Source organism: Papilio machaon, chromosome 9 (genome assembly GCF_912999745.1).
Source record: "Papilio machaon chromosome 9, ilPapMach1.1, whole genome shotgun sequence".
Lineage (NCBI taxonomy): Eukaryota > Metazoa > Arthropoda > Insecta > Lepidoptera > Papilionidae > Papilio > Papilio machaon.
The window spans coordinates 2,298,768-2,316,488 of NC_059994.1; the positions used below are offsets into that span (position 1 = coordinate 2,298,768).

Here is a 17,721-nt window from a genome sequence, read left to right on the forward strand (position 1 = left end):
GCTTCAAACAAATAAGTAGTTATACTCACAAAAAACTTCCAAATTATATTTTACATGATTTACTTATTCGTTAAAAATGTATTCTAAGTGGATGGTATCTTAAACGTATTATACATACTAATATTATAAAAGCGAATGTTTAGATGGATGGATGGATGTTTGTTTGAAGGTATCTTCGGAACTGCTCAACGGATTTTAATGAAATTTGACATAGATGAAGATCATAGTCTGGAAGAACACATATGCTACTTAATTTTTTTTTAATTGCGTACAAACGGAGTCTAGAGCTAGTTAATTCATAAATGCGCCTTCGAATGTTTTGTTTTTCCGTTTTGTCTCTTGTAACATGTCAATTAGTACAACATCTATACTGAAATTATAAAGAGGTAATACTTGATTGTTTGCATTAAATAGGCTCCAAAACTACTGAACCGATTTGAAAAATCGTTGTTGGGACATTATCGCCGAGTACTAGGCTATATTTAGAGCTAGATATTTTTTCAAATTCCGCGCGGATTAAGTCGAGAGAAACAGCTGTTTTAAATTTGACGCCCATTGACAACTGCAACACTAGAGGGACTGTAGTTGTAACTTTAAACGTTAAATAATATGACATAATTAAATTACATTATTAATGCCGTTCTATAAACATAGAGCTATTTTTAAGCTCGTATATCTAAAGGTCAAACGGGACAGTGTACTTATACATGTTGAAAGCAAAACAAAGGAGAAACATTACTCAAAAAAGACACTTTTCTAATTTAAGGGAGATCTGAAACAGCCATTACTCAACGTCTGTTTCGCAACTCCTCATGTATTTTAAACAAAACATAACGATATACTTCATTTTCATAAGTGCGTCCTTAAAACCAAAAGAAATGTTTCATAATATCACAAGGACACCGCAAATAAAGCTATCAATCAACAAACTTTCACCAACAAGTAATATTTAAAATTATACTTTTATCAAAACATCACAAAAAATCACACAAAATGTGCCATGTAAAGAATTTCTATTTCTATTTGCTTCAACTCAAAAGACGGATAACTTGAATAGTTTAGATTTTTTATTTTATAAAGAGGTATTCCTGACCAAAAAGTATAGTAAGTGGCACCGAGCCAAGCAACCTTTCCTATAGCGAAATGGGTCACTCAAAGGAATTTCATTATTGAAACTATTTGGGCAGCCTTACAGGTAGAGCTTAATTATGTACCTTTTAGCAATCACGGGGCATTAAATTTCGTTTGTAGCACAAAAGACAACTTTAACGTAACTACGTTCTAGTTACATTTTGTAAAATATCACCATTAAATCTTTTAAGTAAAATATTGAACGGACATATTTTTAGCCTTCGTAATATTGCTGTTATGAAAAATTAAATGTATTCAGTGCCCACTTTTTCTAATGACAAATTTTATATACGTTGGTACTAAACATGACAAAGGTTTTATCCGGTACTGAAACATATCTCTCGTCGATTGTTACGACTTTAATGTTTCGTTTTTTTATATTAAATATGACACGTCTGGGGATTCACATGGGATTAATTTTTGTACTCATTTATTTCCAACGCGGTAAATTCTAGTACCATTTTTTTTTTTCAAAAATTAAAAAGCTGTGTAAAGGCAACGGAAAAGTACTTCAATTAATCCTAATTAATTTAAATAATTAGACATTAATCTATGTATTTCATGTGGGCATTGTTCAACTGATAAAACAAGTTTAATCAAATTTTAATGACCTTTATATCATAACATCAGTAAGATTTACTATTATATTGCATTATCAAGGGGCTCAATGCTTGCAATTGAATATAAACAAAGCTATTTCTAAATAATGCAAACATTAAAGCAACAAATAAAAGGTCATTTAAAATGTTTCATTTATGGTTGTATGGTTTTCATTAAGCTGATTGATGGAGATAATTTGGGTATAGGTGATACGGTCGGAATAAAAGAAAATACGTATGAAAATCTCAACAAAAGTGTTGATTCCAAGCACGTTCAAGTCGGACCATTAAGCTTAGCAGGCAAAATTATTTATTCCGTTGTACGAATTTCTGTGAAGGAAGCAAAAAAAGGACGAGGGTCAAATGTTTATTATCCCTGACTCTTGTAAGTAAAATATGAAACATGTTTTAACAAAAATATTAAATAATCAACAAGCAGATAATTAATAAGACTAGCTTTAAATTAAATTTTAGTGTTATCTTTTTTCTCGTCTACATTCTTTCAATTTCAGACATAAAAATAAAATAGTTGTATTTGTTGTTAATGCAATTACAACCAGGTATTAGCATAACCGCTTACTCATTAGCCGTCTTCTTCATTTATACAATGCATTTTTTTCTTCTAAGTAATAAGTCCACCCCGTTCAGACGTTAAGTAAAAGCGTTGTCACAAAGTTATGAATGATTGTTAAAACAAGGCGGCGTTGTAATCACCATATGAGTACAATGAGCGTGTCGTCTCATCTGCGATGCGTGCTTCACTGAGCACCTTTGTCATTTTGATTCCCGTCGGGACGATACCGGAGCCCCTCTTAATTATATACACACTATGCATTTGTTTATCTAATATTATTTTTTTTTCTATGGAAACTAATAATTTGCGCCAAAACCTTTTGCAGATAACGATGCAACTTTTCATCTTGTCTATAATTTATTTTAAAATTTTTGTCTAAAACTAAAGTTAAAATCACCTTGATTTAACGATTATTTAACTAGAAACTATAATCGTAAATTGAAATTCGGTAATGCTCTATAGATGCTATATTTTTAAACATGTATTTCCTACAACTGGAAATTGGACGAAATAGTTTACCTACTACTGCAGTGCACCAGAATTCCTGTTTCCGAATCAGAATATTGTAATCGGCAAATTCAAGTTCAATGACGGTGCCGAAAACGTTATTCCAATTCATATTTTTTTCACTCTATAAAATGTAGAATAAATTGGAAAGCAATTAATCATCAAAGAAAAATAATTACAAACTAAATTCACATAAACCGATATAAAAATGTCTCTCTTTTTTATACCAATAACACAAACTGTACAAGAATTATCACTGCATAGATCGAGTCGTTAAAAAATAACTCATTCCATTGCTGTGAAGAATCATAACATTCGTAAACAAAGTAAATATAAATAGCCGCAAATATTCTACGAATGGAACGTGTTCGCTGAATGCAATATGTAGATTCATTCGCGTACTAACTGGCTTTGCAGCTATGCGAAGCATGTAAACCTCATAATAGAGATTCATCGTATATACTACATGAACTCAGTGTTTACCTCGGGCTCGCAATATACCGTCACCCTGTCAACTTTGACTCTACACTGTAAATCACGAGAGAAACTTTTTGAAAGGTATTTGATATCTTTCACGAAAATTCATTACTTTTCATATGAAATTACTTTGGCATAACTTTCTTCCTTTAGAACGACCTACTAAGTTACTCATTCTAAACTTACTGAAGGATTTATTTATTTTGCAAACGTTTAAAAATCTAACTGATAGATAATTAAGTTACACAACCGTTTAATAATGAAATATAAAGACAGCAAATATAAGTCAATGGCAACAACTTACGTAATACTAGGACAAAAGCTTCAAAACAACTCACGGATGTGTAAAAATTATAGACTAGGTGAAATTAAAAAAATAATAAAAGAAACATATCCGGACAAAAAAAAATATTTAACAGTATATACTGTACTTATGACGATTTGTACACACATTTACTTATTACCCATTAAACAACCTCTCTATGTAATGGTTAGCTGTAAGAGAACTCTTTTAGAGTTAAGCTCTCCAGTAAAACACTGCATTTCTTATGTAATGTCACAAACATTATATGTGTATGTACAAAGTTTAAATAAAAAATATTGCTTTCTCTGTTTTTCTCATGCAGAGTGTGAAGGATTACATAATGTTTTTGTGTAGATGTTCCTGCAGTGGAAAGAGACGGTTAAATGTGATTTCACAGCACAGTAAACTGCCAATCGGCGACAGGAAATGATCTCTCGGCGCAACTCAGACGTGGACAAGTTCAGGCGTATGATTTACAATAACAGAAAATCACAGCGAATATGATTTCGTGTCATACTCGACATTTTTCATTATCATGTTTTTAAAAATTCAGATACTTTTTACATTAATTTTATAAAACATCGACAGTCAGAAACTTGGGTCATTAATAAACTTTATCTTTTTATATCAGAGAAGGGGGCAAACGAGCAAGATGATCAACGACACCGATGGACATCCGCAACACCAGAGGTACTGCAGATGCGATGCCAGCCTTGACCATTTAAATATCTTTAAAAATGTATTGGCTACAAAGATATTTCAATGCAATATCGAAATATATTTAGCTCATGTCACGACTTGGATCTCAGTATTGCACCATATGGTACCCTTATATTATTTCGATGCATAGAATGTAATAGCATTTCAAACTGAATTTGATATCGCTTAAATGTAAAGAGTAAATTCAATTTGTATAAAAAAGAAAAAAATATATACTTTACTCATAACTGTAAAGGAATAAGTTTATTTGCATTTTATTTTGAATCTATAACGGTGAATTATCACTGCGGAAACACATGTACAGAAACACACGGGTTGTATGTATCATCGTTCCTGAAAGAAAACAGAGATCACATGTTTTGTACATGCGATTTGGCATTCGAAACTCATGGGTAATAAAAACATGTTACATAAAAAGGTAGTGAATGCTTTTATTAAAACTTAGAAAATATAAAGTTGTTGCTAGTTTATGTCTTCGTCTTGTTTATACAGACGTGGTAAAGTAGAAACTTTAAGAAGTGTCGTACAGATTGTAAGGACGTTACTTTATGAGTTTTCCTATAGTAAAATTTCCACGGGGCAAAGTTGACGCCAGACGGTGAAACAACTGGCGTAAAGGTCTTACCTCCCACTAAAAGTCTCGTTACCATAAAATCAATAGCGAACGCCTCGATCAATATACACTTTGTAACAAGTTGGAGACTTTCCAAACTACGAAATATCCTCAGGGTTCTAGTAATTAATATTATAAAACAAATAAGAATAATATAAAATAAGTGCAGATATAGAGATGAAATCAGACGTTATTCATGATTCGATTTATGGAGATTTTTGAATAATTAATATGCCAGGCGAATGAGGCCTAGTTAACCCTAACTTAGCCTCTCGATCAGCTGACAATGACTGATCTATATATATCTGGGCCTCTATGAACATGAAAGTCGTAATAATAAAAGGGACTTCATAAGGATCAATGATCTTACCAAGGTTACGAAAGTTGACTGCATGAAATTAGCAATGTACTAACCTTTTTGTGATTGATGGGAGGACTTCCCAACACCTCCAGCAGTTCAGTAGCGCCGTTGGTAATCGTCTTGAAAAAGTTATAAATTCTATGAAAAATTCATGTATTTTTACTAAACTTTCAATATTATTTCGTAGCTAAAAAGCATAGAGTCATTATGCAGTATTTTAACATTGAAGTTCGAAAGATGTGTATTCATAAATATTGTAAAAGTTCTCTTAAGTAGACATAAAAATTGGGTCACAAGAAACAATACATTTCCAAGAACAATTTGTGTCTGCCAGAAGCACAAACACAATTCTATTCACGAATTTATTTATGTGAAAAATTTTGTAACAATAAAACATTTAAAATGCCTAGTACCAAAATATTTTATCAATATAGTATAATTTTGGATTACAATTTAGAGTTTATGAGTTTATGTACCGTTGATTCTAAAGCTATGTTCCCTCTAGAGGTATCCACGAAAAATATTTTTAAATTTAAATTAAAGCTATCAAAAAATTCGCTTTTTAAGGAAAATAAAAACAATTTGTAACATAGAAGCATAAAATTGTCTACCAAACAATACCAAAACATGGTACAGTTTTATCTTAGTATAGTTCCTGGCTTACCACAGACAAACAAATATGTTTGTGAAAAACACAACCAAAGTTTTAAAACATTCAAAATATTTGAAACGGTTTTTAGGTAATGTCGAGCAAGACGTGACGCGCTCCGGGGCATTTCACGGGGCACGTGACCGTGTCGCAAGCGAGACAGGGAATTATTAATGAGAGTCAATGCACCGCGGCCGGAGCAAGGCTTGACATAAATTTCTCTTTAAATTTCTTCGTGTAAATTCATGTTGACAAGCTAAATAGTACCCGCATGTCGGTCCCATTTAATTCCAACTCAAACTTTGAGCAAATTATTGTCCAAACAAATAGTGGGACTTAATAGGCAATTATCGTTTAACCAAAAGTTTTTCAGCATTGAAATTGCATTTTTGACTGAAGCACTTTGGTGAAACATGCAATGTTTTGTTCTTTAAATATTCACCGTTTTTTTAATGTACAGATTGATAGTGGTATTTGTATTGTACCCTTTGATGTAGAATGAGATTATAGACTTACATTTTTACATTAATTTATAAAATCTAACGCTTCTTCACAGTGACGCTAATCTGATATTAATGACAGATAGTTTTAACATTGTCCTAGTTAGCAAGTTTACTAGTATAAATAATTGACATTCTAATTTCAAATTCCTTCGATGAAATTTCAACTAAATTGAATTAGAAAATTAAGGAAATCGATAACAAAATTATCATCATTTAAGAGAAAAGTTAGTTTGTTATTCCAATTTTACTTATTAGTTGAACTTTCGACAGAAAGGTTACCTGTTCAACGAACTTTCTTTATCACTTAAAGTCAAAGTACTTACTATCAGATAAACTCAACATTTTACAATTGAAGAAAATTTTACGTTATGCTGAAGTTCCTTTCGAGTTCTTGTTTGATCTCTTAATCGCTTATTAAAGTATTAAATATTTACGATACTTAAATGAAAAATACTCAACTCCATTATACTCGAGGAAGTGCCAACTTGACTTTGGGTTAAATGTCAATGGGATACTTATTCACATCTGATACATAAAATATCATGCAGAGACATTAAACATAAATAAACATTATCTAGGAGGAAAATTAACATGAATATGTCGACTCAAAATAAAAAGCAGCTTAAGTTCAATTTATCTCTTAGTTGTTGTGTCTTGAGTTTTCTTAGAAAAGATACCCAGTTTACTTTCAAGTACAAACTTCTAAGAAACTTTATAAAATCTACATATTGTGATGTTATAAATAGGACAGAAAATTTCAATGAGTACTAATTATATAATCTTTATAACATTTAAATAAAAATAAAATATGGTGTATGAAATATATTTAGAAGTTGCTGTTTGAATACCTCAAAATCGTCAAAAGTTGTGAAAATCGATATACATAGCAACTTTAAAATTCAAAATACAGTTAAACAATTAAACTAAAATTTAGAATAGAAAATATTGTAATAAATATATTTGCTTTGAATAAAAAAATCGTGTTATTTCGACGATACCAGAAGTGTAGTGTTAATTTACGGTGAATACTAAAAGATAAGTACGAAATGCCACGCTTTAACGTTTACAAAGCTTTCAGGGAAAATGAATCTAAGATAAAAAGCGTCAAGCATCCGGCTAGGAGGACTTAGTAACATCGACTGCACATCACTGATTTCATAGCCTGTCGTCAAAATGAAAATAGAACGGACATTATGTAACATAGATTTTAATAATAAAATATTAAATTTTCAGGAATATAAGTAAATAAAATTTATAATATAAATTATAAATGTCATTTTACAGAATCATATTAATAAAACTACTACTATAAATAAAACATTCATTTTTAGAAACTGGTTTCAAAGGAATCGGTAAATAACCTAGTTCTAAGCAAAATGTTGAGAGCACTATTCGTTCTGAAATTATATTTAAAGTATTCCCGAAACACTCCGATCGAAATTACTATTCCCACATTAAAAATAATTCCTATAAAATAAAACGTTACCATCTGACACTATTCCCAAAAAGTCAAAAGAAACTTTTGCATTGGCAACATATAAATAGTCATTTTAAAAACGGGATAGGGACAACTTTCTGTAGTCGTATACTTAAAGGTCGCTGAAACAAAGATTGTCGATAAGAATCGAAAGTCGAAAGAAAGGGACCGATCATAAGCATATGTATGTTGGAGGGGCATAATCGATACTATGTGCAGAAGTTGACAAATTCACTACAGATAGTTATAGTACTCGACATTTGCAATGGCACAGGAACTCTTCATTTCGACATGCCAACTAGATACGATTTTCACTAAACTCGGAACGATATTCCACTGATGGTCTAACACTAGTTTTCTAATCATCTCTAATACTTAAATTGAATGAATGAATTATTTTTTCACATAACATACACAACAAATAAAACTTGTTACAATAGTAATTTATTTAAATTCCAGGTTAATGGTAAAATTATATTTATTTGTGTAATTAAGGAATAATTAATAAATATCAAAACAACGCTACTTACATAAACTGTTGAATAAGCAAAAGATTTGCATCTAAGATTTGATTCGTAGTTTGTAGATATGAAAACAAACATAAAATCTTTTCACGATCTAAACATTAAATAAATACTCGTATAGCTCTTATTAAATAAAGCTGTAAATGAAAACTAGAACAAGAAATTAAAACGAGCCTCTCATAAATTTACAAAAGGCGCCCGTGTTCGACGCTCTTGTCCCAGTTAAGAATTATAGTACAAAATATTAATTGCTCATATTAAAACTATGAGAATAGTATGTTTAGTATGAAAACTTATTACAACAGAACAAGTAACACGAATTAATCAATACGTTAATGATCTATCACCTCTACATATTATTATTATAGTTTACGTTTCTTGAAATCGTACCATAGACATGCGTCAACTGTCACTCTACAAATGTCTACAAATCCCCGTTTAAAAATATTGCTCATTATGTCTGTTTTTTTAAAAATAATGTCAGGGATGACGATATGTTTTAAACAAAGATTTTCGTATCAGAAGACGACGGTTAATGTCATCTGATAAATTTTTGGTGACTCATAGCCTAGAGCTTACAAGTGAGGCAAAACTAAAAGTCAATGACAAATCCCAACAATGTTTCTCAGAGAGGCACTTAACATTGAACACTGGATTTCGGTTAAAGCAGTCCTCACATTATTTGTCAGCCTTAGTAAGGCAGGGCTGTAAAGACGGATACACAGGGTGGGTTATTCGGATAAAAAATATTAAGCTGAGTCTAGTGCCTGTCTTCTTTGTTCTTTCCCATTCATAAACTACGCAAACCAATTTATCAGTACGATTATTATTTCCGCGATCCCTCCCTTATCGTGTAGTTGAAATGCCCAATACACTATTTCTAAGACACAATGATATCCGTTGTTCTTCAAAAAATCTTTCTTTATCGATAAATATAATCAAATGGAAGAAATAATAGCCACTTTATCCTATTATCTGTTGTTTCTAATACAATTTATTAAATAAAATGGTTATAACTTTTATAAAAAGATAATTTTCATATTTAAACATATCTTTTCCCACAATGGATAAAACAAGTGGCTTCGGTTTCAAATCTGTTTTCATTTCCACCGCATCCTGAATAGAACATTGGCATACATTTTCTTCTGACAACATCGAAAAACCATACTTTAAACATACGCTTGCAAGGGCCTTTCGAAGGCGGCGAATAACAGTAGTATGGTATATTTCCTAAGTTAGATGGAAACGGACCGAGTTCGGGACCTGAAAGCAACATTTAATCAAACTAACTTATTTTTGAGTGCCTAACAACCTGAACCAATAATCAAACTCGAACCGAAATTGCTTATCTGAAAATGGTATTTTAATCTACTATATAGCAAATAAACACGACAATCGGAAAACCCGATCTATCGTTAAAAGGGCAATCGATCTTTATTTCGCCCCTAAAATGTAATTAAAAGAAACAAAGATTGAAATAAATCTCCAATTTAGGTCGGTTCGCAATCGGCCGTAAGTTAGGCCCCGTTAGCAAAACACCTTACTAGCTGTCCGCGACTCTGTTCGTACGGAATTATAAAGAAATAAAACTCAAAAAGTAGACTATGTGTTCTTCCAGACTATGTATTACATATGTGCCAAATTTCATCAAGATCCCTTGAGCCGATCAGGAGATACCTTCTGAAAAACATCCATCTATTCACTTAAACTTTCGCATTTATAATATTAGAAAGATTTTGTGATTTATTTTCTACTTACGACCATCTCTTACGTAATCATGCATCCGGGCTTCAATTAATAACAGCACCCCTAACAAGCAGGGTAATATGTAGGATACAATTTTCATCGTTGAATTCATATCAGCGTGCCAGTTGTACATACTCGCTATGCGCTACGCATAATTGCTCAAGCCGCAATCAAACACTGATGCAATCGAAAACAATCAAGCGTAATATTATTGTTGGCGTTTTATTGCTGGTCTTTTTTAATCAATAAACCAGCGCTTGACCACGATCCCAGCTGATGTCTAAAGATAACGAGGTGGTACGCTATAGTTTAGTAAATACTTACTCTTTTCTTGAAGCACCCTACGTCTTACTTAGACGGAATCACAGACAACTGCAACTGGGTTTTCATTTCATTATAACAGAAGATTCTAGACAGAGACTAAGATAATCTTTTACTTGTTACCCTCAATAGTATATCGGTTGATATTAATGCGATTGAAAAATATCATGGCATAGACTTGTCATAGTCTAGCAATATATTCGTATGATATGAGACTACACTGACACTTAACATATCGCATACTATTATTTTTAACATACACTGACTGATGAGCACGCAGACAACTAATACATCAACCTACTATAGCAATTGCAGCGACCGGTTATCAAGTACTTTATCACAGGTGGTTGAAGTATGTGCGGACCCGGTTGAAAAAATATAAAGAATTCTTCTTCATAAACGTATGTATATATTACTTCGTTAATTTCATCACTTCCAGATAATTTTGCCTGGTACAAATTTAGAAATATCCAAAACATGTATTTAACGATTTTTGACGCCAGTTCGACGAATAACACCTCAATAATTACGTAAACAACGCCTCAAACTACGCATATCACGACAAAGCATTCTAAAAATAACGTGATATGATAAACATGGTGAAATTCGAGGTATAATTAGAACAAAGGAGTGTAAATATACGGTGCTGCGTAAGACAGTAATCAATTTGACATGTTAATGTCTTTAATCAAAACCGCAGAGAATCCAGGGTACTGTGCAAACCGGTTTTATAATCATCATGGGGGTAACGTCTAAATTAAGTCAACATCATTTTCGGCCAGCATCAGATATCCCTGTTTTTCACACACCTTTACCAAAAACAATACGATATGAAAGATAGTCTTTGTAAATAACATTTTGTTAGGACTAGTAAAAAGCAAGTACCTATTATGTTTATGAAGATGTAAAGATATTGTCTTAACGGAATAGAACTTATTATGTTTTTATGGTTACTGCTACTGTTATTAAAAACAAACGCGTTATGAAAGGGCAAAGGAACAACCCGCCAAAAGTAAATTAGGTGAGGAAGACGTGAATCCGTGACTTGAGTATAATATGCTTACGTAGGATTCTATTATATGAGAGGTTTTGGAAGTACATTTTAATTTTAATAATTATACGATAACAAGACCTCCTAATAACGGAAGCACTTCGCTGGATGAGGAAATCGATCGCATACTGCAGCGGACATATACGGCAGCTGTACTAATATATGCTGATGATGATGGTGAATAGTCAAAACTAAGTGATTACTTAGAGAGACATAACTGACCTGCGTGTGAGCCGCACAATACTCTGGAGTGGGTTGCCTAAATGGGCTGTGCACTGGGCACGAGGCGGCGTGCTGTGCGTGCGGCACATGGTGGGCGTGCGCGTGCGCGTGATGGGCATGCGCGAGGTGCGCGTGAGGGTGCCGGTGCGGCGGCGCGTGGCGCGCGCAGAGGTGCGTCGCGCTGCCATGGTGGTCGAGCGACAGCGTCGAGCAGGATGGCCGCCAGTACCCCTCCTCCATGTCAGGCGGCGGGCATCGCGGCGCGCCACAGCACGCGCAGCGCCGCGCGCACGTCAGCGCGTGCCGCCGCGCCTCGTGCCCGCAGCGCTCGTCGCGCTCGCGGCCCGACACCCTGCCCCCTAGCGCCGCCGCCCAATGGATAGGCGACAGTTGCGCATCCTCTCATTCGAATCAGGTACACAAAACCACTCCGCCGTCTATTTTATTGTACACATTCAATATACATCCATGGGATGATATACAAATTATTCCTTGCTCAAAGTTAACCTTTTAATAGTCAAAGCAAAACAAAATAACCATCATATCCGTTCAATCAAATTCAAATGAAATCAACCATCTCGAAAGATTTTCGACTTAAAACGTGAAAACGAAAACTCATTCATTTAAAACTTAATTCATTCACAATTATCTTTCAGTCGCCAAAAGTTTGGCTTTTAATTCAATAAAGTAATATAATCTTTCACCGTCCAATTAAGACTGTTACAAAATACCAAATAATTAACAAAAATTGGGTCAGTTGAATATTTATTGAGGCTAAGTGGCTGGTACTCCCCTATGTAATACTGGACAAGTAAAGAATACTGATTTAAAAGGTTCAAAATATTTAGTAAATGTTTGTTAAATTTATGTAAATAATTAGTTCGATGTCCATATATTTATTATATGTTATATAATATTATTATATATCATATAACCAGTAATAATTTAACACAAATATAATTCAATTTGGTAATACAATACAAAAATCTTGTCAAGTTTTCATATTGAATTCAAATTATAACAGTGTAAGTCTATAAAGAGTCAGATTATCTTCCTACATCCTAAAATGGTAAACTTTCCAATAATAAAGTTAATTCAAAAGTTCGATTTTCATTTGTCCAATAAATTAATGATTTATTTACCAATACCATCATAAAGAACAAATTCATTTTATGCCTTAAAAAAGAATCCCTGATTGAATGTGAATCCATCAAAATTTTACAGCTTTCCGAATTCCGCTTCGCTCACAATTAACGGAAGGAGCCTTGGAAGAATAAAGCTAATATTGCAGATTTATTGTTCTTTTGCCGTATTTTTAACTGCCTAAAGCTTTTACTTAGTGTAAATTGAGCCTCGGCATTTGTTTCTAGGTCAAATGAATGCTTCAAGTGGGTTCGTTTTCATACAATTAAGCATTTTAAACATGTACATAGAAATTACGATTTATTGTTCAAACATATAATGCGAGTAACCATACAGCTCCAAGGATTTATCAACCATCTAGATCAATGGGACTAAAGGTTTTGTTAAGTTTAAAGCATTCCCACTCTACAAATTAGATTTCAATCATACTTATGTCAGAAATTGCCAAAGTTTAAAGTACTCTTTGAAGTTCTACAATCTAAAAGGCGATATCTTTGTTCTCTTCAATAGATGATTCGTCACATCGCTTATCGCTTATATTGGTGGAATTAAAAAAAAAAAAACTTAATCAGTGGCCTATGTGATCTTTCAGACTATGATCTATGTCAAATTTCAGCAAGATCCTTGCAGCCGTTCATGATATTCAAGCTTCTAACAAACATCCATCCATCTATGCGAACATTCGATTTATAATATTACTAAGATGTGTTTGAAATGAGCGCAATACGTCAGTGGTACGGTAAACATGGTCGGAAGGTGGTTTAGAGTTCGCTGCCAGAACGCGGAACAAATAATATGGCATAGAGACCACTGACTGCTGCAATCCAATTTAGGTCAGTGGGTCATCAGTTCGGACTCGTTGTCATACAATGAGATATCGCTGCAGAGTCGTAGGGCTTTGCATCAGCCGTTACCTATTTTCCTTAATACTTGCACTCGTACATAGGTCTCTATTAGCAATCTACAGTAAATTGTATTCGAGAAAAAAAGAATAAAGCAACCTGATTTTCTTGACACATTTTTGTACATTCCTAGACCTTTAACCCTGACCGCATGAATTATGAAGGAGGTGTAATAAAAATGATTTGCAAATATTTGTCTATTTAATGAAATATCGTTAATAAAAAAAACTTAAAAAAAAAGAACAAAGAACCTTATTAATATTTTTAAAACTGATGAGCTGAAAATAAATGTTTGTAAACTAAAAAAAAATACAAAGTGACGAAACCATAAATGGTGTATGTTATAAATGTTATACGTATAATTATTTTTGTTTTCACACCTCAATGCAAACACCTGAATGTTACACATAAATTGAATTTTTATTTGAACATCATTTGCATACCTAAAATTGATAAAATATTTGCCCCGCAACTGGAGAGAATAATGAAAATAAATCAGCGGACCCGTGCGTGTTCCTGCATCGTAAAAACCTTTATATGTCGTTCACATCGGTCGGGAAGTTGAACGGCGCGTTCACTTTCCACCCCGCAAGGGTTCAGTCAACAAACTCTAATAGAATCATAAGACAAACCCACACACTCATCAAACATAAATCAATGCGGGTCCTTTGTGGCCCTCATTTACTTTGACATAGGAACAACTAATAGTATACATTATATCTTCGTATTTTACTAATATTATAAATGCGAAAAATTAGCTAAGTGGATGGATGGATGGATGTTTGTTAGCAGATATCTCCGTAACGGCTCAACGGACCTTGATGAAATGTAGCTTAGCTTCTTATGATTAATCTTACTAATATTATAAATGCGAATGTTTAGATGGATGGATAGATGTTTCTTTGAAGGTATCTCCGGAACGGCTCAACGGATTTTGATGAAATTTGGCACAGATATAGAACATAGTCTGGAATAACACATAGGCTACTTATTACGATTTTTTTTAATTTCTCACGGACGGAGTCGCGGGCGACAGCTAGTTAAATATAAAATCAGAAAATAAATTAGAAAAGTTTGAATCCGCATCAAGACAATATGATGTCAAATAATATAAAGCAATGTCATATATCCAAGTGGATCATACTTAAACAAGCAGAATTCCACAGGACGTCCAAGCTATAAGGTTATCACTCTTGTTGACTGCATTTTATAAAAATGTTAATATACAGTTATTAGGGTTTTATTACAATATTTGTAAAATTGAGAGCCTTTAGGATAAACTCTGGTATACAACTAGAACAATGCTAAGATATCTAACTAAGCCAATTTAATCCGACAAACGGGCCGCCAGCACAAACTCAATCCTTTTCAATTTCTTGAACACTTATCGCTTAAAAGGTTATCGCTCGGTCACAATGCAAGACTGCTGTTCTTCAGTTCATTCTTTTTCTTTTTATTCTTCCATCGATCATTCGATTTGCTTTGGGAAATACTAATAGTAATTTAAAAAAGGAATTCAAAGATTCCAAATTCAATTACACGAATAATAACAACTAGACAAATAATACGAAACTATAGGTTATATATTTATTAGAATAAAAAAATTATGACCACATGACTATCAAGTGATCTTGTATTTTGAATATGCTTTTAGTACAGATCATAAATCCGTTTTTCCATTAATTCATTTAATACCTGACTAAGTTACGTGTGAAACAAAAGAAAAGGGAATATTTGTTCACAGATTCTGTATAGGGGCTTGCGAATATGAGCACTGACAAAGGTAGTTTCAAAGCGGCGTGTATACGAAAATCGACAAAGAGGAGCGCAAACATCACGTTGTGTTTGACAACTGGTATTCAATAAAAAGAAGTGGTATCTAAATAGGATTACCTAGGTTACATATAGTAAAAAAAATTAATATTTTGTTTTAGTAACTGATATAAACGGTATAAAATTAAATTAATCATGTTTGCTTACGATAACGCGTGGTTGGCGCGCACAGAGACTCTTGTCGATAATCTCATCGCGACCTCTAGACTTTGCAGGTGACTACATAAAATAAATTTCAGTACCCGTGCCACTGACGACTTTGATTGCCTCTTAACAACGAACAGCCTTGGTTATAAGACCAATAAGTATAAAATAAATGACTATCGAGATGGTTGATATGATCCGTGTCTACAAGTCACTATAACCCTAGTATCACTTACTGCAATAAAGTTAACACGTTTATAGTGACACTATTTGGTTATATTTAGGGGTCGGTACGGAGGTTGCGTGGGATAGCATTCGCGGCGCGGCGTCGACTGACATCGGGAGGCCGCGTCGGAGGCTGCGCGGACCAACCCCCGCTCTCATTCACTCACACAACCCCAAGGCCTAGCCCGAAACAGCAAGACTTTAATGCGGCATGTGCTGTTTCTCACAAAATATAAATTCAAATTATGTAACTGATTATAAACTTATAATCAACTTATTGACTTAAATAAAATATATATACTAGGTTCCGCATGAATAAAAAAATGTGCAAGAATTTGCAAAATCGCTTCATGACTTTGTTTAATCAACCGGAACAAATTTCTGTGTAGAGTTTAATATAAATTTTTATATTAAATAATACAAAAAAAAAAGTCTTTTAACACTCCTTATCAATATGAACTACTCAAGTGATTTAGGTATACGGTTAGTTATTATAAGTGAGACATAATGTTAACTGTAAGCAGTATTAAATTCAGGGCCATTATTATAACGTTACTATGACAAGTCGATTAACAGAATAATCTAGTTATAGAGATCCGGAAAGATGAAGCCAATTAGTAATGTAGTTTAAAGACAGTTTTCGGCTGAGAATCTTACGAAGCATTTTCTTTGAAGTCACCGCAGTATTCTTAAAATTGTGTTTAAGGTTTTAATGAAATTTATTAGACTCTTTTATAAAGCTTAAGTAAACGAGGGTTAATTATAGAGATGCTTATGCATAATCAGGTAAACTATTAGCTTAAGCTTTATATATAGTGGTTATAAATGTGTTTCACATAAAACATAGTCTTGATAAAAAAATTTACATAACACAGAGTAGTAGGTAAGAGATTTAGTATTTTGCACGACTCTAGTACACCTCTATATCGATGGGTTCTACGTATTAGGGCCAAAGTAACAATGCACTTAAAAATATACATTTACAGGTGTAAATGTTATTTTTTTGCTGAAGTAAAAGTGCCTATGCGGCCTATTATACAATATGGTTGATACTTTGAGAAGCTCTCCTGAAAAGTTGTCAATTTGCACATTGGCCCTTATTCGAAGACGCCAACGATATGCTAACATCACAAATATGAAACAATTGTATGTTAATAGTTTAAAAGATTTGTTCGAATTCTTTATAATAATTCTTCATTAATCGTTAACTTTTTTATGAATCACCACAAAAAATATTGACTAGACCTTGATAACAAAGCATTTAAAGTAGAATTATTTATTCCTTTTACACGAGAGAACCTATAGATTCTATCGATACAACTACTATTGTTAGTTATTACTTTAATATTAGCTACTTCCATTTTAATTCCCGTATCATAGATTGTATTTACTAGAACATTGGCCGAAGAACCAATTTTAATAATCTTACTTTCCCACCTTTTTCTTATAAGGAATGGAAAGGGAAAGTAGATTTAGGAGAGTAGGGTTCATATGAAAGAGAAATCTATCATCGTAAGTCACATAGAAGTAAATTTCGAAAACAAACATGATTTTCAATATTTTTTATAGGACACATACTAAATGTTACCAAGACCCTTGAAAGATCGACGAAGTGAAGCCATAAAGTACAATAAATGAAAAATTTCTTTCCGCTTGTCCGGTTTATTGCGGTCAGCTCTACACGTACTACACAAT

The 17,721-nt window shown here is 33.1% G+C and overlaps 1 protein-coding gene across 3 annotated transcripts in view; it reads right to left on the reverse strand.

Moving 5' to 3' along the window:
- LOC106709948 (peripheral plasma membrane protein CASK) overlaps window positions 1-17,721 on the reverse strand; it is a 124,401-nt gene that overhangs the window by 79,998 nt on the left and 26,682 nt on the right. Inside the window, exon 1 of one of the 3 annotated variants that reach the window (XM_045679206.1) lies at window positions 11,780-12,019. The exons of the other annotated variants lie outside the window; for them this stretch is intronic. Within the exon in view, the coding sequence (XP_045535162.1) occupies window positions 11,780-12,019 (240 nt within the window). Of the gene's footprint in view, window positions 1-11,779; window positions 12,020-17,721 lie in introns of those variants that run through there. 3 annotated transcript variants of the gene reach the window in all.